Source organism: Fukomys damarensis, unplaced genomic scaffold (assembly GCF_012274545.1).
Source record: "Fukomys damarensis isolate Sample0158 unplaced genomic scaffold, DMR_v1.0_HiC HiC_scaffold_29, whole genome shotgun sequence".
NCBI classification, from domain to species: Eukaryota; Metazoa; Chordata; class Mammalia; order Rodentia; family Bathyergidae; genus Fukomys; species Fukomys damarensis.
This window is the reverse complement of record NW_022900941.1, coordinates 22742515-22767533: the sequence shown is the minus strand read 5'-3', so window position 1 is coordinate 22767533 and position 25019 is coordinate 22742515. Positions and strand designations below refer to the sequence as shown.

Genomic DNA, 25019 nt, shown 5'->3' with positions numbered 1-25019 from the left:
TTGTCCTGTTAACCCTTTATTTTCCCACTTAGCTGGTCTTCCTCTATCAGACTTTTTCTTGCAAGATTTATTTCATTGTCTTCCTAAGACTAATGTGAAATAACATTCAAAAATTGGACCTCATGTCACTCTGCTTCTTCCTCCCCTCCCATTGTTTTCTTTTCAGGTAGACCATTTTCTGAAGTGAACACAGATGTACTCAGGCTTTCTAAATGAGCCTAGGAATTGTTTTCCTGCCTCACCCTTCGCAATATCCTAAAACACTAAACTCTTCTTAATTTATTTTTCCCACAGCAATTACTTGCTCCAACTGGCTTGGACTAAGTAAAATATAGTATAAGAAAAAGCATGAATATATGATTATAGGCACACACATTGTTAACACATATATTATTTTCACACAAAATCAATTTCATTCTAATAAAATGACAACATTCTTGCTAGCGAACTGAGATTATAGCTCTGTTGTGGTAGTTAACTGTTCTACTTTAGTGATAGTATGGCCAAAATAGTCAATTATTTATTCTCAGCTTTATTGCTTTGATATGATGAGTGAAGATGTAATACATTTAAAATTATAATTATCTATATTATTTTCACACAAAATCAATTTCATTCTAATAAAATGACAACATTCTTGCTAGCGAACTGAGATTATAGCTCTGTTGTGGTAGTTAACTGTTCTACTTTAGTGATAGTATGGCCAAAATAGTCAATTATTTATTCTCAGCTTTATTGCTTTGATATGATGAGTGAAGATGTAATACATTTAAAATTATAATTATCTCATTTAATTTTTCAAATATACTATAAGGAACAAATTATTTCTATTTTCCAGCTGAGAAATCTTAAACCCACAGAAACTAAAGCCTTGCCTCAAAGGAAAGGTGAGGAAATGACAGAGCAATTTGCATTCAGGACTACTGTCTTTAGAGTTTCTTTCATCTCCATTACCTTATAATAAAAGAGTTTGCGACATTATCCCAAGTCATGAGGGGTTAATTACATGAGCCCTGGTTTGTCTTTTAAAAGGGTTCCAGAAGTTCAATTGCCATTCTTGAGTAGTCATGTACTGCCCAGAATTATACTCTATTAGATAACAGATTGTCTCGGAATATCCTAAAGTACTGCTTGTCATTAACACAAAAAGGAGGAAAAGACAATATATTTTAGAATTCTTAATATAAGGCCAGAGTAATATAGTTGAACTTTCACATTTTTGTCTATAGTTGCCTTACTTTATTTTATGTATCATTTATTCCATATAAAGTGCTTTGAGATAAAAATCATTCACTACTTTTGTAGATGAGAAAAGATTTCGTTGAGGTTTGCCATTCTAGTAAATAGTTGAGCTTTGCATCCAAATTTGGATTCAGTCCTTGGACTAAATTTTCTGTTCTTTTTTCTTAGTATTCCTTCTCTTGGAAATAAATATCCTCAGCAGATTGGAGAACAGAGATTTGCCTATAACCACATGGATAATACATGATATTACTTTTATCATTTTCTTAGAACTCAATATTTTTTACTTAGATTATCTAGTAAATATATGCAGGGTTTTCTTGTCTTTGCCAAGGATTTTTATTGTTGTACTTTTTTCTGAATTATGAGCAAGATATTTTAGAATTCTGTTGGCAGCTTTATGAGTTATCAGGGCACTATCAATAGAATCTCCTTCTTACTGGAATACACTCTTCATGTGTCTATTATAGGGTAAAATATACATTGTTCACTTTTAGGAAAATTAAGGACAACTCAGAGCAAGTACAGTTTCTTGGATTGTTAGGTTGAGTTAAGAAAACTAAAATGGGTTAAAAGAAGATAAAACTTCACATGTTTATCTATTTATTTCTATAAAGAACATTCTGTTGTATTATAGAAAATTATCATGTCATTCACTACTTGCTTTATTTCAACTACAAAGATATAAACTTAAGCCCAAAACCTTTAATCATATTGCTATTATTCAATTTTAATGATTATTATGATTTAATGATTATTTGAATGTAATTGAACCTATTTGGGAGTAGATATTTGTTTGATTTGATATGTTACTTATTTCTGCCAATAATTATTTTGACAGTAAGTATTAAGGATTCATGCCCTCTGTGTTAAAAGATACATTTTATTGTACCCAGTAATAACAACGTTTAGAAAGTGAAAACTGTTCTGAAAATTCCTCCAGAGATAATGAAGGAAATAAAAAGTCAATAATAACAGTGAGATCCAGTTAGAGAAACAGAATTTGAATTAAAGCAGAAAGTTTAAATGTGAAACATCTGTTATTTTACCTATTGCTGAGTAGAATTTTTCATTTTTATTTTCACCCTGAAAGTTTTTAGTGGATGTATCAATATTTGTGAGGAAAAGTAGAAAGGGAAGAAAGAGGAAAAGTGTATTCCAAGATCAATAGTGCAGGTAATTCCTAATGTCAAAGAAGTTCATAACTGGTAAAATATGAAATATTAAGAACTGACTAAAACTATGGCTAAGTAAAATGTGGAATTTAGCAAGACTATAAGCGTTTGCCCAGAAAATAGAAAAGATTACTATTAAATTGCTCACTGAAGGGTCAATAATCAAATGTGGCCACGGAGGAGAAAAAGTAGTAAGATCAATGTGGTTGACAAATATAGAAGTATAAAGAGCTATAATTTTGTATTTAAAGAGGATCAAGTAATAAAGTGTAGCTACACCTGACAAGAGATTAAAGTAGAAAGTCAATGTGTTGAGCTGTTTTGGTGTTTTTTGTTTTTCTTTCCCTCTAGGCAGTAGAAAGCTAGTGGTAACTTTTAAGACGGATAAGGATGGTTCTAACATTTTTGAAGATAAATCCAGTAGAAATCAAAAGATAATATGGCAAGCAGGGGATTTATCTAAGTGGTGCCACTGCCTGCCTCGCAAGTGCCAGGTCCCAAGTTTGGTCCCCAGTACATAAAAGGAAAAAAGAAAGGAAAAGATATATGGCAAAATGGAAAACTATAGATAATGATGCAATTAGAAAGTTAGAGAAAATATTCCAAATGTGAAAAAAATTTAGACTAGAATATTGAGAATTAAAAAGGAGGTGACACACACTGAGAGCTCTGATGACACGGAAATGGAACCTAAAGACTGAGAGGAAATAATTCTTAGGTATTTGGAAAGGTGGTTATATGGATTCAAATAATAGCAACAAAAAGTCACTTCAGCCTTTTTCCTAAATTAATAATAAATAGGTAATTTCTCTAAGAGGTTTAAATTATATATTTTATGATGTGGAAAGATATATAGACATTTATGAAAAACTTAAAATTTTATTCCTATATGTTCTAGCGAAAAATAGATTTTTGACACATACATGTACATTAAAACTGAAAGAAAACAAGATAGCAATAAACACTATATTACTTAGAGTTGAGAAGCGATTAAATTGGTAAATGTAGCACAGAGGGTTCCCGTGTAGTTAGTTATATAATATATAATTCTTAGTCTGGACTTTTTGTTCATGGTTATTAGTAAATATATACCTTATGTTGATTATAGTACCTACAGCAGTATATATAAATTATATGTTTTTACAATTTACCATATAACCACAAATGAAATATTTATTATTTAAAAATTTTCCTCAACAAAGCCTTTCAAAGACTTTCTTTCCATTTTTTGCTTTTCACATATTTTTTCTTTTCCCTTCTTTCCTTTCCCTTATAGTAAAGAGAGGGCAGGGGTATGAGGAAATGATAAGAATCAAGATATATCATGTAAGGGCCAGGGATTTAGCTCAGCAGTTCGGTGGCCTGCCTTACAAGCACAAGGACCCGAGTTCAATCCCCGGAACCAAAAAAAAAAAAAAAGATATATCATGTAAAGTTACAAGATACTAAAGGTGAATGTAACTGTACTGTGTACCTAAAAAGTACCAATACACTTAAATGAGAGGAAAAAAAGAAAGCCTTTCAAAAAGCTATCAAATCACTTTTCAAATTTCTCTACCAAGACAGAGAAATAATTGCCTAGAAACCCAGCTCATTTGAATTTTAATTGGCTGTAATCATATCTATCCTAAGAAAATATGAGAGTTGGGATTCCCTCTTCCTTTGAAGCGAGGTCTGATTTCAAGCAATTCATTTTATGCCCAGCTTGAAAGCACTAGAGTCCTTCCATAGAAAGAAAGAAAAAGGAGAGACAAAAAATAACAGTTTTACAGAGAGAGAACTGACAATCTGTCCTTTCTCATTAGTATTTATGTTAACCAAATTGTGTTCCTACTTCCATTCCTCTTTCACCTAAGATCATTTTTGTCATCATTTTCTTTTCTAAATATATCCTTTAGAATTATTTACATTAATGGGGCTCTATAAGTGATAACTTCAGACTTCACCTGCATATATATTTACTGAGTATTTGTTTCTGAAAAATAATTTTAAAAACTGTGGTAATATACAAATAACATAAAATGTACTATCATAACAATTGGAGTGTACAGTTAAGGATATTGAGTGCATTCATATTAAGTAACCAAGCTCAAGAAATATTCATCTTGCAAAACTGCAACTACACCTGTTAGACAAAATCTGCCCCTTTTCCCCTGCTACCAATCCCTAGAACTGAAAGTCAACTATGTCCAAAGTGAGTAAAACTGAGCCACTGCCTCAGTCAAAGAATGAAATTATGGACAAAAAGGAGGACGTTAGAAGGATGTTTATTGGAAGTAAGAAGAAGGGAAAAAAAGCTCTCAGTAGCAGGGGCTCCCGAGAGGGTTGCCCGATCAGCCCTCAATCCAGAACTTCTTATGACTGTGTAGAGCGTGACAGTCTGCTTACTTGACCAGTGGCCCCGTCACAGGTGGCTTTGTAGGTTCCAGATGGAACTCTGGCTCTCTAATCCAGTTACTCAGTAAACAGAGTTTTGAGAGAACCTATTTCAAAAGAAACCTGGTTATTTTGCATTTTTAAGTTCCTCCAAACTTGGCTCTGAATATAAAGAGAAGTAGTAGTCCACTTTGCCTGAGGAGCTCCTTTCCTGTGCGAAGTCCTACTGCCTAATCTTATTTTAATTCCTATCAGTGAGGTTCACAGCCAACTCCACTTCAGTCTCTGTTCTTTTCTAGTTGCCAATTCCTAAACAGCTCAAATGCTTTTACTCAACTGGCATTCTATTTTCTGTCTCTGAATTTAACAACTCTAAGTACTTCATAAAAGTGAATTCTGATTTGTGACTGGTGCATTTGTCTTTTTGTGATTAGAATATTTCACTTTGAATAATATTCTCAGGATTCTACCTTTATATTTATATGTCAGAATTTCCTTCTTTTAAGGCTGAATAATATTTAATTGTGTGTTTATCCCATTTTGTTTATCCATTCATCTATCCATGACACCTGTGTTGTCTCCAAATATGACTGTTGTGAATAATGCTGCTTTTAATATAGGGATATAGCTATCTTTTTGAGACTCGGTCCCTTCATCTCTTCTTATCGTTTTCTTTCTGATAAGACCCAGTCTTAATGGAGTATGGTGATATAACACCTTGTTTCTGATTTGCACTTCCTTGAAAAATAGCTACGTTGAACACAATTTCATGAGCTTGTTGGCTGGTTCTATATCTTCATTGTTATATAAAAGGCAAAAATAAGGTACATTAGTCAAATGCTATAGATGAGGAACTAAACTGGCTTACCTTATACGTTAATATCTTTTGAAGATTTCATAATCTTCATTATTTGTGACACTTCATTTTCAATCTTTTATTTAGTTAAAATGAGCAATTATATTGAAGACTCAATCCCCATCACTGTTTTTAAAGATGTTTAATTGAATAATCAAAGAATAACAGTTAAAATATTCATATTGTTTGTGCTCTATCCAACTTAATTATAAATTTCAGTATTTTTACAAATCCAGGTTAGTGGAAATGTTAAAATAATCTAGTTTCTTTTCTCATACATATTTTATTCAGTTCTTGGTAATTATCTATTTTGAAAGATGTTCAACTCTGATGATTTTTAGGAAAGTTGAATTTTTTTATTTCAATAAACAATTAGTACTTAAAATACAAAATAGTCCATTTACTGATAGTTGACAACTTTTTATTTTCTAATTGGAATGTTCTACCAACTGAAGTAGCTATTACTCTGATTTAAATTTCGCTCACCTTGAGCTATTAGACATCAGCCTGTGTCTGTCTGTTCCTTAATGTTTACTAGTGAATCATTGGCTGTTAGTGTAATTTTGATGCTAATTTTTGCTTCAGGTTTTCAAATGCCTCAACAAAATGACATTAATGATTATTCATGCTTTAAGAAGAATTAATAAAGGCATGAGATTACAATCTTGTACAATTTTAGCTAACAAATTAAAGTGTAAATTAAATTTTCCCTTAGACAGAAAACAACTCATTTGAAGAGACAAGAGAATGAGAAACTTCATTCACTTTTAATTTTCCTTTTCCCTGTTTTACAGATATTCAGAGTATCAGAGGTCTAGCAGTGGATTGGGTCTCTCGTAATTTATACTGGATTAGCTCTGAATTTGATGAAACTCAAATTAATGTGGCACGGTTAGATGGCTCTTTGAAAACCTCAATTATTCATGGAATTGATAAGCCACAATGTCTTGCAGCTCACCCAGTCAGGGGGTAAAGTATGATGTTTTTTAAGGTTTTTTTTTTTTTCAAAATTTCACACGTTTACACTAATTTTATAAAAAAGTGTTTAATTCAGGAGACAAATATCCATTGAGTCAATAAATGAAATACCGATATGGAATTGTCAAGAATACCATCATTAGAAATTTGTATCCTTGTAAAACATGATTTACATAATATAAGATCTTATTAATTATGCTTGTAATGAATGACAGTTCAGAATAAAAAGAGATGTGGGAAAAAGTCATTGATTTCATTTCACGTGCCTGTCATTAATAACATATTTACTGAATGTTGACGATACAGGCATTGATAAGAAGATTACATCTCATATCTCCAATCTTCTGAGGTGCCTTAATGAACCTCTGAGGAAACTTCTATAGCATGAAAAGAAATTGTATTTCTCTATTGCTTTTACCAGGAATGGATGAAATGAGTTTGTTCTCATCTAGTGTCTGATTTCTTCTCAGCCAAGAAGATTCAATCTTGATGAATTACCTAAAATGAAAGTAATTTACTGTAGTCATTGTTAAGTATTCAGTTTTGAATGTAGGAGGAAAAATGGATTGACATAATTTTCCTTCAGTGACAGGAAAAAGCAAGAATATGCTTTCTTCCTAGGCAAATATGTAAGATATTGTCAGCAAATGGCTCAATAGTTTTAGGCTTTCCAAATGGAATTAATCCCAAATCAATAATATATTTTGATATTTCCTTTGCCCTGTATTGTCTTTGTACTTAGCAAGTAAGTCTACATCTATTAGTTTTAATGTATATCTCTTTTAAATTAAGGAAACTCTACTGGACTGACGGAAATACAATTAACATGGCAAATATGGATGGCAGTAATAGCAAGATTCTATTTCAGAATCAAAAGGAACCAGTTGGTAAGTATTTAATCACCACAGTTTTTAATGTGACAAATCTATACTTGTACAATATACATTGATCTAAAGCCTGAAAGAAAACATTAAAATTAGTAATATAAATAAAATGAGAAATGGATCAATTTCAGTGTGTTCATTGCATATATGGAAGATTTAGGGCAGCCTATACTTGTGGCCAGCTAGCTTGGCACCTTTCTTTTTTAGGGTAGAATTATATAGCAAAAAGCTTTCTGTAGAAAGTAACAGAAAATTGTAAGGGTAAAATTGAGCTTGAGGAACTGACAAAAATCAGGCCAGCCCTTTCCAAAGAACAGTAGGAAAAATAAGGAAGGACTTGAATAGCTAGAGAGGGCACAGTCTGATGAAGGGCATACGACTGGCTCACCTACTAAGGTGGGAACGAGCTTTCAAGGATTAGCTGGTGGATTAGACTACTAGTAATCACTGCTAGGGCTCTGGTATTATAGCTTTGGAATCCTCTTTGCATGAAGAGAAGATCCGATCCAATGACATGATTGTCTCTCTTTTGTGATGGTTTCAGTATTCCTTGAATCTAGGTGACCACAAGTTTGGAACAGTGGCTGGAGACTCCTGGGAATAGTTGAATGTTCATATGAGTCTTTTATCTTGGTATTTTCAGTTCTGGAGGGGCTGTCATTATGTGAATTCATGGTGAATCAACCTTGTTTTACCAACTTTTAGTCAGACATTCCCAGAATGATAAACATATCTTTATGCAGAACTGAGAAGGTATTTGATCTAAACTTTTGTACTAACAAAAGATACAAAATGATGTGATTTTCTGCTAGTTACATAGTGGGTATTTGTAGCTCAAATACAGAGTTATAGTTTCAGCAAAAATGGCTTTTAAGGCCCTGACAGTGCCAGAAGAAAATTCTTTTTCAAAATATGGCTTAGGAGAAAAGGCCAGGATTCTGATCGTCTCCATTCATATGGTTAGGCTCTATGTTATGATTGTCTTCACTTCCTTCTTATTTTTTCTTTGGTAACATAGGAATCTAAATTGTTTTTTTCACTTCAACTAACTTTAATTCTGTACTTTTGTACACATAACTGTTAGCTTGACATTGCTTGTTTTTTATTTGTATAATCAAGATAAAATGTCTTACTTATAAAGTTTTTACAAGAATATAATGAGAAAATTTCATGAGGAAAACATCTAGTGCTTAATAATAGAACCTGTCAGTGGTAGCAGTACTTTGCCCAATAGGTCCAATAGTTTGGAACTTGATTTGTCTATAGTATCGGCTATAAGTGACTTTATTGAAGAATAAACAAATAGATTTCATACAAACCTAATGCAGGAAATATATGTAACCACATGTTCAATTCCAATTTTTATGTAAATATGGGGATTTAACTCTATATTATATTGTTGCAAATCCTAAGAAATAAACAAGTGTGAGGTACATGGGTTGCGTTGGTATAGCAAAGTGCAGTAACCCAGCATTGCAGCCAAGTGTTACAGCTCTCTGAAGGTCTCTGGAGGTGAAGAAACTGAGCAGCATGCTGAGAAATGGAGAGGACATTTAATAAAGCTGGCAAGCCCAGAGAAGTTCATATTCTGAAGTCTGAACTCCCAACAGAAATGGAAGCATTCCTTAATAAGAGGTCTATGGGGTGGGGGATTGGGTTCACATATCAGGTGAGCAGAAGGGTTGGGTTGACAGAACTTCTACAACAGCCTAGGAACATCTTGCAGCTTGAACAGTTACATTTTCAGTTAGGATGCTTGAACAGAACATTGCTTGAACACATACATTTGCAGTTCCCAGTGGCTTTAGCAAAACATTTTATGATTCCTGGCAAATCCGTGCGGGGAGGGGGTTTAGGAACAGACAAAAGCCTGCCGTGTTTTGCATTATTTACTTATAAGTACTCTCAGATTGACCAAAAAAAGTTTCAGAGCAAAAGGACAACTGGGCCCTTACCTTGTTCTTGCTATTCTTCATATGGTTGAAAAACAACTTTTGGTGGCATAGGCCTGTAATTCCACCTATGCCTTAGTCTGGCCAGGGCAATTTAGAAGGACCTCTTATTAAAAAAATAAAAATTTACAAATAGACATTACTTACAAGTGCCTTTTATTAACCTACCTTAGCTATCTAACTGTAACCAAGTAGTAAGATCAATACTCTCACCACTACAGAATGAGAAATTATGTTGTCCATACAGAAATGTAATAAATTATCTTACTTTTTTTTATTTTGGTATCGGGGATCAAACTCAGGCCCTTGTGCTTGCGAGGCAGGCAGCAGAACGACTGAGCCAAACCCCGGTCCTCTCTTACTCTTTAATCTTTCTGAAACCTGGGTGCTCTGTGGCAAACATTCAGCTTGTTGTATTCTGTCACACAGAGCCTACTGCAGAAGTCCTTACTGAATTTAGGTTCACTAAAGAGTAGATCAAAAAAAGGTTGTTTTGTTTTGTTTTCTTTCTTTCTTTCTTTTCTTTTTTAATTTTTACTTATTTATTTATTTTTTGGTACCAGAATAGAACTTGGGACCTTACACTTGCTAGGCAGGCAACAGAACCACTGAGTTAAATCCCTGATCCCGCTTTTCTTTTTTTTTCAAATTGGATATTGACCTTATGGCCTTCACACTGAACAACATTCTTTGCAATCTCAATTTTTTTATATTAAAAAAAAAGATGTTTCTAAGTTTCTAAATTCCTGGGGCTAAGCTCAGACTTGCATTCTTCCTGCCTCAGCTTTCTAGGGTGGGGAAACAGGTGTGTGCCAACATGCCCTTTCTGTTTTTGCTTTTTCTTGTTCTGCACCCAGAGCAAAGGCTTTATCCGGCAGGGGTGTGTGTGAGTGAGTGTGTATGTGTGTGTGTGTGTGTGTGTGTGTGTGTGTGTGTGTGTATCAGTATGTTGTTGTATATAGATGTCCTCTCAAAGTTTCATGTGATCAGAGGCAGAAGTAGGGCTTTTGTGAAGTAACTGGATCATAGGGCCACTATACTCATATGGATTAGTCCACTGATGAGCCTTATAGTAAAATGCCATCAGGAAGAGTGACCTGATAAAGACGGCCATGGACGGGGAGGGAATATCTTGCTCCTAAGATCCTCCCTTTGCTTTCTGCTTCCTAGCTGACTGATGAAAGCCACTTCTCCTCCCCTATGCCCTTCTGCTGTGACATCCTGCCTTGAAGCCAGTCCACTATGGACTATAAAACAGGCCAAAATAAACCTCTCTTCTTTTTTAAAGTTGTGGGTATTGGCTGTTGTGTTTCAGTGGTGAAATAATGATTAAGGTGGTCACTAACATCTACTTTGATAGAGATTTTCTATATTTAACTACCAAAATAAGTCAATTAAATTGCTCAAGTTCCAAGTAGAAGAGGAAAAAAGGAACTTTAGGAGCCTAAAAATCAGGGACAATTTTTTTTTCATATTCACCCAAAACCTACTTAGAAAGACAACACGGTTGGGGTAAAGTATTTGGAGAGGAACACAGACCTGAATTTCAGTCACTGCTTTGAAACTTTTAAACTCTGTGACTTTAATAATTATTTTACCTCTTCTAGGGCTCCATTTTATCATCTATAGTTCTACATTTGGGAGGTTATGTGGCTGTTTAAGTCTCATGAAATATCACATGATGCCGCAATTTCATGCTTATATGGTCTTTCATGTGCTCAAGGAAGCAAGTACAAAGACATTAATTAAGCCACTGTTTGACAAGTATTAAAAATTTAGGAAAGTTCCTAAATCTTCATAAAAAGATACTGAATGAGTAAATTCAGCAAGTTCACTGCAAAAATAAAATCAACACACAGATGGAAAGATAGACATTTGTGTGTCTGTGTGTATGTATGTGTATATATATATATATATGTATGTGTGTGTATATATATATATATATATGTATGTATATGTATGTATATAATCACAATCGCTTTGAGGAAAGTGTTCAGCAAAATCATATGGTACAATACCATTTGTATAATTTCAAAATGAAACATTAGTAAGTATTTAGTACGGGTACCTTTATTTATAAAATGAAGTAAAAAATAAAATAGCTAATATTCTTTTCTTTCTTTGGATGTGGCAGTACAAAAATTGAAAGAAAACTTTCATTTTTATCAAAGGAACTTTAATTGTATTAGTAAAATTTGCTGCTTATATAATAAAAACATCCAAACTGGATGTAGTGGTGTATGCCTATAATCTCAATGAATTAGGAAACTGAGATAGGAAGATCACAAAGGCAACTTTGTGACTGAGACCCTGACTCTAAATTTTAAAAATAAACAAACAAACAAACAAATAAGGACTCAGGATGTACTTTACTATAAAGGCCTTGGGTTCAATTTCCAGGGCCACAAAAAATTCAAATTAAATTTAATTTACTCATATTAATGTTCAATTCTGTATCATGAATAAATATTTATTATAATCTATTTTCCATGTTAAATGTAGGCTCCTCAATATATCACCCAAGCTGTTGGTTAGACAAAGGTGAGCTTTTTTTCACAGTAGTGAGGAAAAGTAATAACTTAACTAAGTCTTAGTGATTCAGAAAGATCCGGACAAAGTCAAAACAGCAATTGAAATTTTGAAGTCTGACTTAACGTGAGTCCTTCAATTGAAATGTTGGTTATGATTAAATAAAGATTAATATACAATAATTTTGCATTGGTAAATAGTCATCAAGATTTTGAGAGAATATAATTTACTCTTGAGGTATAAAGCATTGTTTGATACTTAATTATTATTGTTTTGCTAAAGAGCTGATAGATCTTTTAGGAATTTCATGAAATTAATAATAGTATCTACTACTTTTATTGTCTTAAGTAAGATTTTCTTGGACTAGTAAAGATATATCATTGAAGACAATGGAATAGTAAAACTATATTAATATAGACAATGAACTGTGATTTTTAGGAGGTTTTATTCATATTCAGATAGTTAAATCTTTGCTTTATAGATTCTTTTGTGTTTAACTCATATTTGGAGTGTATTAGAACATCCTTTGTAAGAAATAAATTGGTATAAGTGTGTGTGTGTGTGTGTGTGTGTGTGTGTGACTTATTGTTGATTATGAATCCTTGGAGACTGGCTAGACACATCTGAGACCGTCCTGGGTTTGGCTATCATGAAGGTCAGACTAAACACTCTTAGACAGGGGCTGAGGCTGCAAAACATGAATTAAATTTCTTACTCAAGGATACCTCAGTATTGTTTTTAAGAACTTTCAACTCATTTAATTAACCTCATACTCATTTTTGAGGATAATTTCCATTACTAAAAACTGAAAGTATAGTTAAAGATAAATGTATAATAGATATGGTGAAATAGGAAGAAAATTTGCAAAGGGAAAGGGAAAGTTGGAGGGGTAAGGAAAAACAAAAGGGGAATGGAATTCATATGAGAAAATAAAAAAAATTGAAACAAAGATTTTGTAAACAAAGCTTTGTGTAGACACAGGTGGAGGGGTTGAAGGGAGGGCAGGATATGGGGAAAAATAAGAATCAAGATATATTATTTTAAGGTACAAATCTCCCATAATAAATGTCATTATATTGTATATCTAAAATTAAATAAATGGTACACATATGTGCAAATACCAAATAGATTCTTTAGTGTGAGAAGCAAAGTGTAAATAAGGACTAAAAGGTTTAATAGATGATGTGAAAGAGGTTCAAAGGGGAAGGGGAAGTGGAAGGAGTAGGCGAAAAGAAAGAAGGGACTGGAATTAATATGAGAAAAAGAAAAAAAATGGAAACAAAGTCTCTGTAGATAGGGAGGGGTAGAGGGTTGAAGGAAGGGCATGGGAATGGGGAAAAATAAGAACCAAAAGGGATTCTGTAAAGGTGCAAATTCCCAAATAATGAATGTCATTATATTTTATACCTTAAATGTACTGATGAAATTAATTTAAAAAATAAAAATAAAATCGATCAAGTTGTATATTATTGATAAGTACTCTTATCAAAAGAAATACAGGTAAAAGCTAATGTTTTGACTGGAGCCTGACATTCATTTAAGTCTTACTGTAATGTTTTGTATTTTTTTCAATAGGCCTTTCATAATTAACACAGACAAAATGTATTATACAACAGCTTTCTTTGGTGGTGCTTGGGAACTGAACCCAGTGCTTTCACACTGAACTACAGCCTTAGTCCTATTTTTAAATTTGTTTTGTTTTGTTTATTTTTTTGTTTGCTTTGAAATTGTACTTGGCTGAATCACTATGTTGTCTAGGCTGGGCTTCAACTCACGATTCTCTTGTCTGAGGCTCCCAGAGTGCTGAACCAATAGGCATTCACCACTGCCTTGCCTATTAGATTTATTTAAACTGTTAAAATATTTTCATTTTGTGTTCCTGAAGCTGTGTTCTTAAAATATATTTAATAACTTACAGTGTTTACTAATTGAGATAAAATAGTGAATTATTTCATATTGTTATGATTTTTGTTTTATTATTTTTTCTGTCTGTGATTATTTAAAACCGTAAGAGAAATATCTGGACAGAATAATTTTTGATTTTATATAAAAATTAAAAATGCTACTTCAATTGGATGCAGTTAAATCTCATAAATTATCACCTTGGAAAAGTCCATAGCATGCTAATCCCATTTTATATTATTCTTTCATGACTATTCTCCTGAGATGATTTCTAAAATGGAATTTTGTAATACTGTGAATGAATATATGAATATGTGAGAAAAAAATTGAAACCTGTTTTTGCTGCTATACATAATCCTCATACCTACGGAATATACTCATGGAAATTTACTACCACCTTTACTTATAGTTTTATTTACTCATTGTAAGCAATTATGACAATTATTATTAATTGTGATAATTATTATTTAATCTATCTGGGGGAACTCTGGACCAAAGAGCCGGCTTGCCACATTTCTAAATTTCCCTGAGTCAAGTAGGTGAAAGGAAAGAAGCCATTGTTCAGTGAGATTTCTCTGATATTTGTTGTCAGGTTATAAATTAAATTTTCCAGAATGTGGGGGAAAACACAACATTCTATCTGATGAGACTGGGGACGCATCAGCTCACAATTATTATCACAATAATTACAGTACTTATCACAATAATAATCACAATATCACAATAATTACTTTTTATAGTACCTGTATTGTCATCGTGAAGCCACACTTTTATGTCTGCATGTTCTTAGGCTAAGATCTCTGATATAGTAGAACCACGATTGCTTTGGAAAGAAACAAAATATAATTCTAACAAACTGTGTGTGTATTATATTAGTTTATTACTTTGTGTGTGTAGTACGTAATGTTTACGTTCCTTGGATCGGTTAGTACATGTACATAACAAAACACAACCCAACTCATTTTCATACCTTATCCCTTCCATCATCTCTTTATTCCCTTCCTCTCAGAGAAGGATTTATATCCTCACTTCCTTTTATCTATCTTTTATTTTGTTGTTTATTTTTACTCTGGGTCTTCTCCTGTAAGATAAATGTCACATTTCAGCTTGTGTGTCTGATTTATTTCTCTTAACATTATAGTATCAAGGTTCATCAATTTTTCTACAAATGACTCAAATTTACTGTTCTTTATGGCACAATAGAACTCTACTGTGTATAAATACCATGCTTTCTTTATCTGCGCATCTGCTGAGGGACGTAGGGGTCATGTCTGTGATCTAGCTATTATGAACTTTGCTGCTGTAATCATAGGTATGTAGGTAATTCTGTAATATGATGTCTTTAACTCTTTCAGGACTATATCTCATGTAAAGGATCTTAGCTTGTAATCAGCATCACCGTTCATGGTTTATTTTTAAGAATATATTGTGCTATATATTTTATTTCCTTGATGTTTTCCCTTTGTTTTTTTAAATGTATTTCCAATCATAAAACATTTGTTTCTATAACCTTAAAGTAACCTTGAAATGCATCAAACCTCTCATATAAATCATTCTAATTTATGTCTTGTTTTAGACTTTGAAATATGTTAATGGATAAGATTCTTAAGAACTATTACTATATCAAAATAATATAAGGGATATTGTTGTTTAAAAAGAAAGTTTAGAAAATTACAGGATAGATTTTCTTGCTCAATATGATACAATCATATCATTTATATATACTACTATGTTGCATTTAAAAAAATCTGTGAAGAACAATTGCTATACAATGATATGTACACCAACGGAAATGTTAAGGCTGGGTTATAAAATGAATAAATGACTGGAAAACAGTATTATAATTATGCATGCATATACACAAGTGTTTAAATCTATTGGGCTTTAATCTGCTAATTGTTTTTTCACTTATTCTTTTGAATGCTAAGTGGAGTAGTTGGTTAGGTATGTAGGAAGGACTATGAAGTCTATACTAAGTTAGAGACATCTGAATAATTTGACACCCATCCTCAAGAAGGTCACTGTTCATTGAAGGAAAAGTCACAGTAATTACTGCAAGCTATTTGAAGGAGATCTTTACTAGCGTTTGAAAAGATCAGAACACATTTCATGTTTATGATTGCTATGTCACAGTTGTTATAAAGATACCAGTAGATGCTATTAAAAAAAAAAAGAAACAGTAGGATAAAGTATTTTAGCCAATTTGGTGATGTTATGAAATTTCAGCAGGGCCTTAAAGAAAAACATATACCTTTTTTATCTTATTGAGTTTATTGGTGCTTTTTAAGTATACAGTACAGTTACATTCATCATTGGGATCTTGTACCTTTACATGACAGGTCTTGGTTCTCAGTTTTCCCCTTACCTCTGCCCTCCCCTCATCACCTCCATCCTCCCCCATTTACAATTTTCCCCTTTTCTCATATATTTTCTAAATGACAAAAGGAGAAGGCACTTTTGATTCTTAGCAGAAAGGAAATAGGAAAGAAGAGGGATGAAAAAGCACTAGAGTATATGTGTGAAAATTCTGAATTTTACCATATGAGAAGGGTAAGCAGCATAAGGAAATGTTTCATATTAAGTTGTCAGAGAGTACAATTTAAAAATATTTGAATGGCATAAACCAGTGATTTAAAATTTTTGTTCTATTTTACTTATCAAACTGTAAAATACAGTTTTGACAACTTATAAAGCTATAGGCAGTATGCTTCTTAAATGACTTTAGAATAAAACACTTGTCAAGAAATAAACTGTTGATGACTCTGGTCTTTCTGCTTCTTTTTTCTTTTCCCATGCTATTTTTGCAAGGCATACAATATTTGCCAATCAATACACATTAGGAATATAAGGTACATTGCTTATATGTAAGATAGTTTGTATGAAGGAGAACGAGTTTTTGAAATCTTACTTTGATGAGATAATTTAGCTTTAGAAACTCTACATGCTGTTAATGATTTCTTAAAGCAGCATGAATTGAGAAAGGTGGGTTTCCAGGAAAAACCCAGTTAAAGTAAAGACAGTATACTCAATTTATGATTGACTAAAGTGCTTTCAAAATTTGAAATATTTCTTGAAGTAATTTTAGAGTTCAATGAACTTATTAAAATAATAGAGAGATCCTCAATTATCATCTTTATTCAATTTTCTTCAACTGGAACATTATGAAAAATTATAGTGCAGTATCATAACTAGTTACTGACCATAATACAACCTACCGATTTTACTCAGATTTCAAGTCTCAATTGTACACAGTGGTGTGTTGGCATATAAAGGTTCCGATGTATGTAGGTTCCTAATTCCACCATCACCGTCAAGATACTGAATGATATTGACACAATGATCCTTCAGGATGTCTTTTTATTACCACATTTACTTCCTCTTGTGTTTACCTCTCAGGCCCTCCTCTATGTTGGTCTTCCGTATCTAAAACTTTGTCATATTAACGTGTTTTATAAGTACAATCATATAGTATGTAACTTTTTTCTCCCCATATATTTTTCTATAGAAAAATTGCAATTGCTTCATATTTCAAGTTGGTTTCTTTATTATTATTTTTTAGTACTCTGTAGTATAATTATATTGCAGTTTATTTAACCATTCTCCGGTACCCATTAATAACATCTGGGATTATTCCAGTTTTGGACTCTTACAAATTAAATCACTATACATTCATGTACATTTTTTCGTGTGTGTGAATGTGGCTTTCATTTACTTGGAATACATTTACAGGAGTTCAACTTCTTGGACCTATGATAATAGTATTCTTAGTCTTTCTAAAAAACTCACTGATAATTCACCAGTATGACTATGTCATTTTATACACTCAGCAGCAATGTAAATAGTGATCTGTTTTTCTGCATTTGTGTCAGAATTTATTGTTTTCACTAATCTTTTTTTATTTTAATCATTCTGACTGGTATATAATTATTGTAGTTTCAATTTTCATTTCTTGTGACTTTGAATATCTTTTCATTTGCTTATTTACCATCTGTGTGTGTGTGTGTGTGTGTGTGTGTGTGTGTGTGTGTATCTTCTTTAATTAACATTTTGGCCCCTTTTCTAATTCAATGTTTTAAACTGCTAAATTTTGAAAATTATTTTGCTGATAACTTGTCTTCTGTTGGATTGAGTTGCAAATATTTTTCCCAGAAGGAAGCATATTTTTATCACCTTTCATAGAACAAATATTTCAAATTTTGATATGTTTGTTTTGTAATTAAGAATATTGCATGTAATTACGAAGAATCTATTTCTAATAATTTTCTAAAAATTATTCAGTGTTAAATGGTTATGAGTTTTAAAATAGTATTTTAGCTCAAAAGAGAAAATAAATTTAAAAATCTGTTTTTTGGGGGTACTGGGGATTGAACTCAGGCCCTTGCGCTTGCAAGAAAACCTCTTTATCTCTAATAAGTGGCTTCCATTTATGGTGTATTCTCAGTTCTGTGCACTATAACATGAGGTAGGTATTCTTTTTCTTGTTACACCACAGTGGTGAGTTGAGTGCATCCAGGATAAGCCTGCCAGAGACTTGTACATAAAGTAACTAATGGTTGGCTGCTTATATTTGTGCTCATGTAAGATAGGGGCCAGGATGAAATATGGAGAACGTGTGGATTGTCTCAGCATATTTATCATTTTTCTTAAACAAATTATCAGCAGGTATAGAGTGTACCAACTCTCCATGATGAATAGAATCATTTTTTACTACAAATATGCACTAATAAAAATTAAAATTAAAAAGAAAAAATAGTAAATAAGCAGTTTGTTTCACATTACCTTTTCTTGGAATAAATTTTGGACAATCTTACATGTGCTGACATTTGACCTATTTTCTCATAGATATTGATTTAAAATTCTGACATCACTGAATAGTTTTAATTTCACTAAGCAACCATTAATATATTTCTTAGTGATTTATCTTTTTTTTGGTACCGGGGATTGAACTTGGGTTCTTGCGGTTTCAAGGAAGGCCACCGAACCACTAAGCCAAATCCCCTGCCCTTGATTTATCTTTTGAAATATTAGCACAACAAAGATCTGGTCAGAAATTGCTTTAATAAATACATTCCAATTAATTTTTCAGTATTAGTAGTGCCTAAATATATAATAGTCATGAAGTAAATAGATTCTGTAATGCAAAAGTGTTAGTAGACGTGCTACATGTGTATCCAAACATATTTGTATTGATGTATATAAAACATATTTACTAGTAAGTTTAAGTTCTTAATAGGATTTATAGAATATTGCAGTTCTATTTTATGAAACATGGGAAAATGTACCAAAGAATATTCCATATAATATTCAACAATATACATGTATATACATATATTGATTATATTGGATTATATATGTATAGACATGTAGCAAAATAAGATACGTGTAAGCAGATATGTGACATTTTCATATGTTTGTATATATTAATTTGAGAAGTTTGAATGTGTTTTTATTGTGAAACTCAACCCTATTAATAATCTAAGACTATGCAATCTTAAAATTGATGCACAAATCTAAGCCATTTTAAATATGTACATCCATGGAATCAGGGCTGTTTATCCCTAACCTGGCATGGTATCTGGACAAAGGTAGAATATTAAAACATTCCATTGTGAGGATAATTACACTCTGCTTGGAGGTTCATAGATGTGGCTCATTGGTAGAGGGTTTTCTAACTAGCGGAAAACCCCTTGTGTGAGCCCTGTGCTTGCTTCACCACACACAAAAAAGAACAAAAGAAAACAAAAACAAAAAAGTAAACTTAAAAAACTAAAAGAAAGAAAGAAAAAAAAAACTTTACTAGAGATAACTTTTTGAAGGAAAGTTAAAATTTTATAATGGATGTAAGTAATACTTTAATTCAATGTCTCTCCATGATTTCTTTTCTTTCATGCATCCTATCATTGTTAGTGAACATAGTAAGTTAGGTCACAGGTCCTTTCTGGTATATCTTTATAGTCCAGAAACAAAGATTTTAAGGATTAAAGTCTAATAATCTCTGTCTAAAACTCTGTAACTTTCCTGCTCTTTCTAATTCTGCTCCATACAACGTATATAAGAGTAGAGAAATTGCAGGTTATTAGGGGAATGAGAAAGTTCTGCCATTGTAGGTTAATTTTGAGTCAGGCACATTAAGAGAGAATGCATATCCTCCTTCCAGAAAAAGAGGGAAATTTAAACAAATATATTCCTAAGAAAGGCTAGACAAGAATATCAATTTCAATAATCCAGGTGAAACAAAATAATAAATTAGTCTATCAAAGTCAAGGGTAAAGCTAATAGATTAAATGTAATTCCTTTACAACTACTGGAGATGGGTCACAAATCTGACACTTCAGTTTCCTTGCAGGCAAGGCAAAGGGAGAAATATGATCAGTTAAAATTTTATGTTTTCCACATACAGCTTTTTCTGGCATAGAGCCCTGAAGGAAATTTTTCCCATGGGTCCTTGGATAAAGAGGTCACACTGTATGATATACTGCTTTCAGATGCTATACTCCAGGAAGTATAACAGAAGATTTCCTGCGGCTATATCTTACATCATCGTTCATTCAAACAGAGGGCACAAGTCCAAAGTTCAGTCCAGCAAAAGAACCAGGAAAAGACAAAGATATAATAATTTAAAAATGCAGCTCTCTGATAGCTTGGCTTGGTTAAAATATACAATTTAGACATAAACTGAACTTTAAAATATAATTATTCATTCAATTCTTAGTAAAAATTTGGCAGCATAAATTTTGGTGTTATAGTTTGTGCTATTAATCCTGTTAAAGGTATTCTTTATTGCTGTCTTTCAGACAGTTAAGCAAAAGGTAATACAACTTATTTGTTCTTAAAATTAAATGGCTTAGGCTCCTGAAGAATAGCCAAACATTCTCTCATAAATAATCAAATGCTGAAGACTTTCAACTTGAAGGTACCACACCATAAAATAGGGGCATGATAGCTTTTATTTGACTATTTTTCCTTAGTAATTAAATCAAATCACCCACACGGCTGGCTCATCAGATATGTGAAAACCATATCCCTGAAATGTCTAATTTTAGAAAATCATGCTTTTTCATATGAACTATCCAGGCTCCTCAAAACATAAATCAGAAAAAACTCATATATTGTATGGACTTGTTGGATTATTTCTACATGATTCAAATGTATCTAATCAATTAATGATGGCCTCTGGTCTGTAGTTGAGAATTACTTAGACATGTTTGAAAGTCTGTCTGTGCACTTAACTGTTGCTGTTCTCTCTAATCTTCCTTCTGTCACTTCATTTCCTTTTTCTTTCCTTCTCATCATCCTTTTTTTTTTTAGTAGAGTGATTGTTTGTGGATTGTTCACTGAGTAATCTAGGAGACTATTGCTTTTTTTACCTGTATACATGTTTATGTGTCCACATGCTTTTCTGAAAGTAGTTATGAGTTTCAGAGGCCATCATAGAACCTCACAATTATTGTTATAAAATGAGTCCTGACCTTTCTGAGCATAGATAGATGTGCATTTGAGAATGCAATTTTTTAACTATGCTGGATAATATTTTTCTTATTTGAAAATACAGCTGTCATTCCTCTCAATGAGATAAGATAGTTTGATAATCAACAAATATATGTTAAGTGCTTATAAAAGTAAAATGTTTCTCAACCAGTTAGGACAATGTATTTCTGGTTTCTTATTAGTCAGTCTTGTATTTTAAGACAAAATTCTGAATTTTCATCTTATTTTCTCCCATCAAATCCAGTGGTGCTAGATGATTATTGCGATTTAAGTGACTGCCATCATTTTTAAGTTGTACAATTTAATTACAGGTCTATCAATTGACTATGCAGAAAACAAACTCTATTGGATCAGTTCTGGAAATGGAACCATAAATAGATGCAACTTGGATGGTGGTAATTTGGAAGTAATAGAATCGATGAAAGAAGAATTAACAAAAGCTACGGCCTTAACCATCATGGGTAAGTGCAGAAATTCTATAGCTAGGGTGTTTCTTATTGATTGGGGGTTTGATTAATTATGACCTGTTAAAAGCTTACAAAAGTTAGTGCTCCATTAACACCAAATTGAACACCTCTATTAGAATTTTTTAAAGATTAGAAAAAAGATTTTAGTATTGTTGGCAATATCACTTTTAGTCTTACTGATTCTTGGCTTACTGTGACTTCTATTACTTTTTAGTTCTTTTCTGTCTCTACTGTGTTGTTTTTAAGTATAAGGACCGTGTGTATTCATCACAAAAAAATCAAATGTGATTAATCTTTGTTAGTAAAGAGCTTGATTCAAAGATAGTTCAAAACATAGGTAAACAAAGTCCAATTAACCAGTGAATGACATTGTTAATCAATGATCCAAACCAATAATCCTCCCTTTTCTTCCCCATATTTAGGAATGAGTAGAATTTTGCTAATTTGAGCCTCATTTTTATTGTTTTTATTTGGTCTTCTGGAAAAAAAGAATGTGCCTTTCAACTACAAAAGATAACTAGGGAGCTAGGAGTGATGTGTTTTTTTCCAAAGAACAAAGTCAACCTCAATTGCATTGATATAAATTAATTTTTGAGTTTTTAATTTAAAAAGATAGTCCAAGTTTTTGACAACATATAAGAGTGTAAAATCATGCTGTTTGATAAAGATAGCTGTATTTTTGCTTTGAGAGTAGTGAACTTTCAAATAAAGTTCATGATAGGCAACCACACAGATTAAATATTCCAAAGAATCACAATAGTTGTATTTTGTTGAAGAAAGTCAGAAAACTGACTCTATATTTGCAATTCCAAATTTTGTTATTTAGTCAGGATAAGTTTTTAAAAGTCATGCTATATATGAGAGGTCAATTTGAATATATTTTTAAAGTTTATTTCTATACATAATGAATTAGGTCATTTAATTATACAAATTCTACATTCCACCATCTTGTGACTCATCATTTCTCAGATTTATTGTGATTTTTTTTTTAAATTTATTTTTGGAGTGAATCAGTATGCTGGTTTATAAGCCAACATGAAGGAAGACTTGAAAATGCATTTTCTAGACAAAAAACTGAGTTGTATCACCATTTGTCTTAAATACTTTTCTCATTGCTGAGACAAAACACTCAACAATTAAAGTTAAAGGAGGATTTTTATTTTCTCTCACAGTTTGCAAAGGTTTGAGTTTATAGTTGGCTGGCTCCAAGGTGGGGTGGCAGGGCAGAGGAGGAACTGTTGGCGGGCAGAAGGCAGAAAGGCATCAAGCAGCAAAGTAGAGAAGCAGCAAGCAGTGAGGACAGCCCTCTTTGCTTCCCTTATATTTTATCCAGGCTATATGGCCTTAGGGTAGGCAGCACTCACAGCCCGGGTAGACCTTCCTATTACCACATGCAGAACTACACCAAGCCAATCAGTGCACTGATTTAGTAATCACATGACCTTGTTCTCAGCATTACACACTTAATCCTAGCATCACGCACTCCAAATCCAGCCACCTCTGAAAAGCCCGTCTACGACCACGTAAGACTTTGGGAAGATAAGGCTTTTGGGAGGCTGCATGGTTATATAGCCGCAACACCTTTAATTTTCAATCATACAATATATGAATGAAGTGTGAAAATGTTTAGAAATTCAAATTATTATTTAAAACAGAATAAATCTTCCTTTTTTTTTTTTTCATACTGGGGATTGAACTAAGGACCCTGTGCTTGCAAGGCAGGAATGGTGCCACTAAGCTAAATCCCTGGCCCTTCCTCTTCCTTTTGAAAAAGTAAAAAGGAGATTGTGTTTACTAATTAAAAAATGGTCGCTGTGTGAATTTTTATTGTTGGAAAATTCAGATATTCAGTATATCTGGCTATATATATTTCACTGTGGTGAGAATCACTGGGGACATATGTGAATATTTTTTTAAAAAAACTTGTCATGCAAATCTTAAAATCAAAAGCTCATATCACTTTATTTGACCCATGAATACTCTCTAACTTTACCTAGGTGGACATATCTAGACATCTGATGTTACTACATCAAGCATTTCAGTGCTTTTCTTTGCTGTAGATTTTTCCTAAATTGCTGTTCTGCTATTACTTTCATTAACAGCCTTTTTCAGATTATTTCCTAGAAATGGAGGTTTTCTCAATGGCTTTCTCCCAGATAAAAATATTAAACTTGTAAGAAAACTATCACTTTAAAAAAAAATTATTCTCTAGGGCCAGGGATTTAGCTCAGTGGTTCAGTGGACTGCCTTGCAACCACAAGGACCAGAGTTCAATCCCCAGTACAAAAAAGAAAAAAAAAAAAAACAGAAAAAATTCTCTAAATTCCCTTCTAGGTGTTCGTCAATTCTCGGTCCATTTTTGTACCATTATGTTGACATTCTCATTGTGTGTGCCTAGAAGCTGCGCGCGCGCATGCGCACACACACACACACACACACACACACACACACACACACAGCAAAAGTTGTAGTTTAAAGGTGTATTATTTTAAAGTAGAGATTTATTTACAATTGTCCTATAGAGTATAAAACATTTTAAAAATATGATTTTATGTTATTCAACCTTGCCAAATTAACAGACATTTTGTTTTATGTGCTTCTTTACATGTTAAAACATTTGAATAAAAATAAACAGGTTAAATGCTTTAAAATGGTTTAATAGTAAAATATGTTATTAAAAAATGAATTTCAGCATTTCATGAAATCAACCCAAACTAGTGAACAGTGTAAACAAATCCAATAAATTGGAGGAAACATTTTAAAATTCAGTCATAACATTTTAAGGATATCCATTGAATTTTTACTGACCATTTATGTTATGTGTGTGTGTATTATATTATGAAATTCATAGCATTGTGGAAACATTAAGAATGTGAAGGTTTATTTCTCTTTATATGAATACTACTAATCCTGTTCTGAGTAGGAGATGAATGCTAAACTTAGAAAACTCAATCCTATGAATGCAGTTTCAAAAATAAATCAGGTAGTCCATTTTAGCAAAATGTGCAGTTAGTGAGTTTTGTTCTTTGAGTGAACAAAATGGAAAAAAGTTGGGGTGAAATCATAATATGTACACTATGTTAGTGTTGTAAATCTGATATACCATGAACTCTTCATGTAACCCAACCTTGAACAAAAAAAAAAGTTTTAATATGTGAATGGCTATGTAT

The 25019-nt window shown here is 32.4% G+C and overlaps 1 protein-coding gene across 2 annotated transcripts in view; it reads left to right on the top strand.

Annotated features, from left to right (window-relative positions):
• The window catches only part of Lrp1b (LDL receptor related protein 1B), a 1779190-nt gene that overhangs the window by 1205715 nt on the left and 548456 nt on the right, over positions 1-25019 (top strand). For both annotated transcript variants that reach the window (XM_033757153.1, XM_033757154.1), the window contains exons 30-32: positions 6444-6618; positions 7420-7514; positions 21694-21843. In XM_033757153.1, the coding sequence (XP_033613044.1) occupies positions 6444-6618; positions 7420-7514; positions 21694-21843 (420 nt within the window). The remainder of the gene's footprint in view (positions 1-6443; positions 6619-7419; positions 7515-21693; positions 21844-25019) is intronic.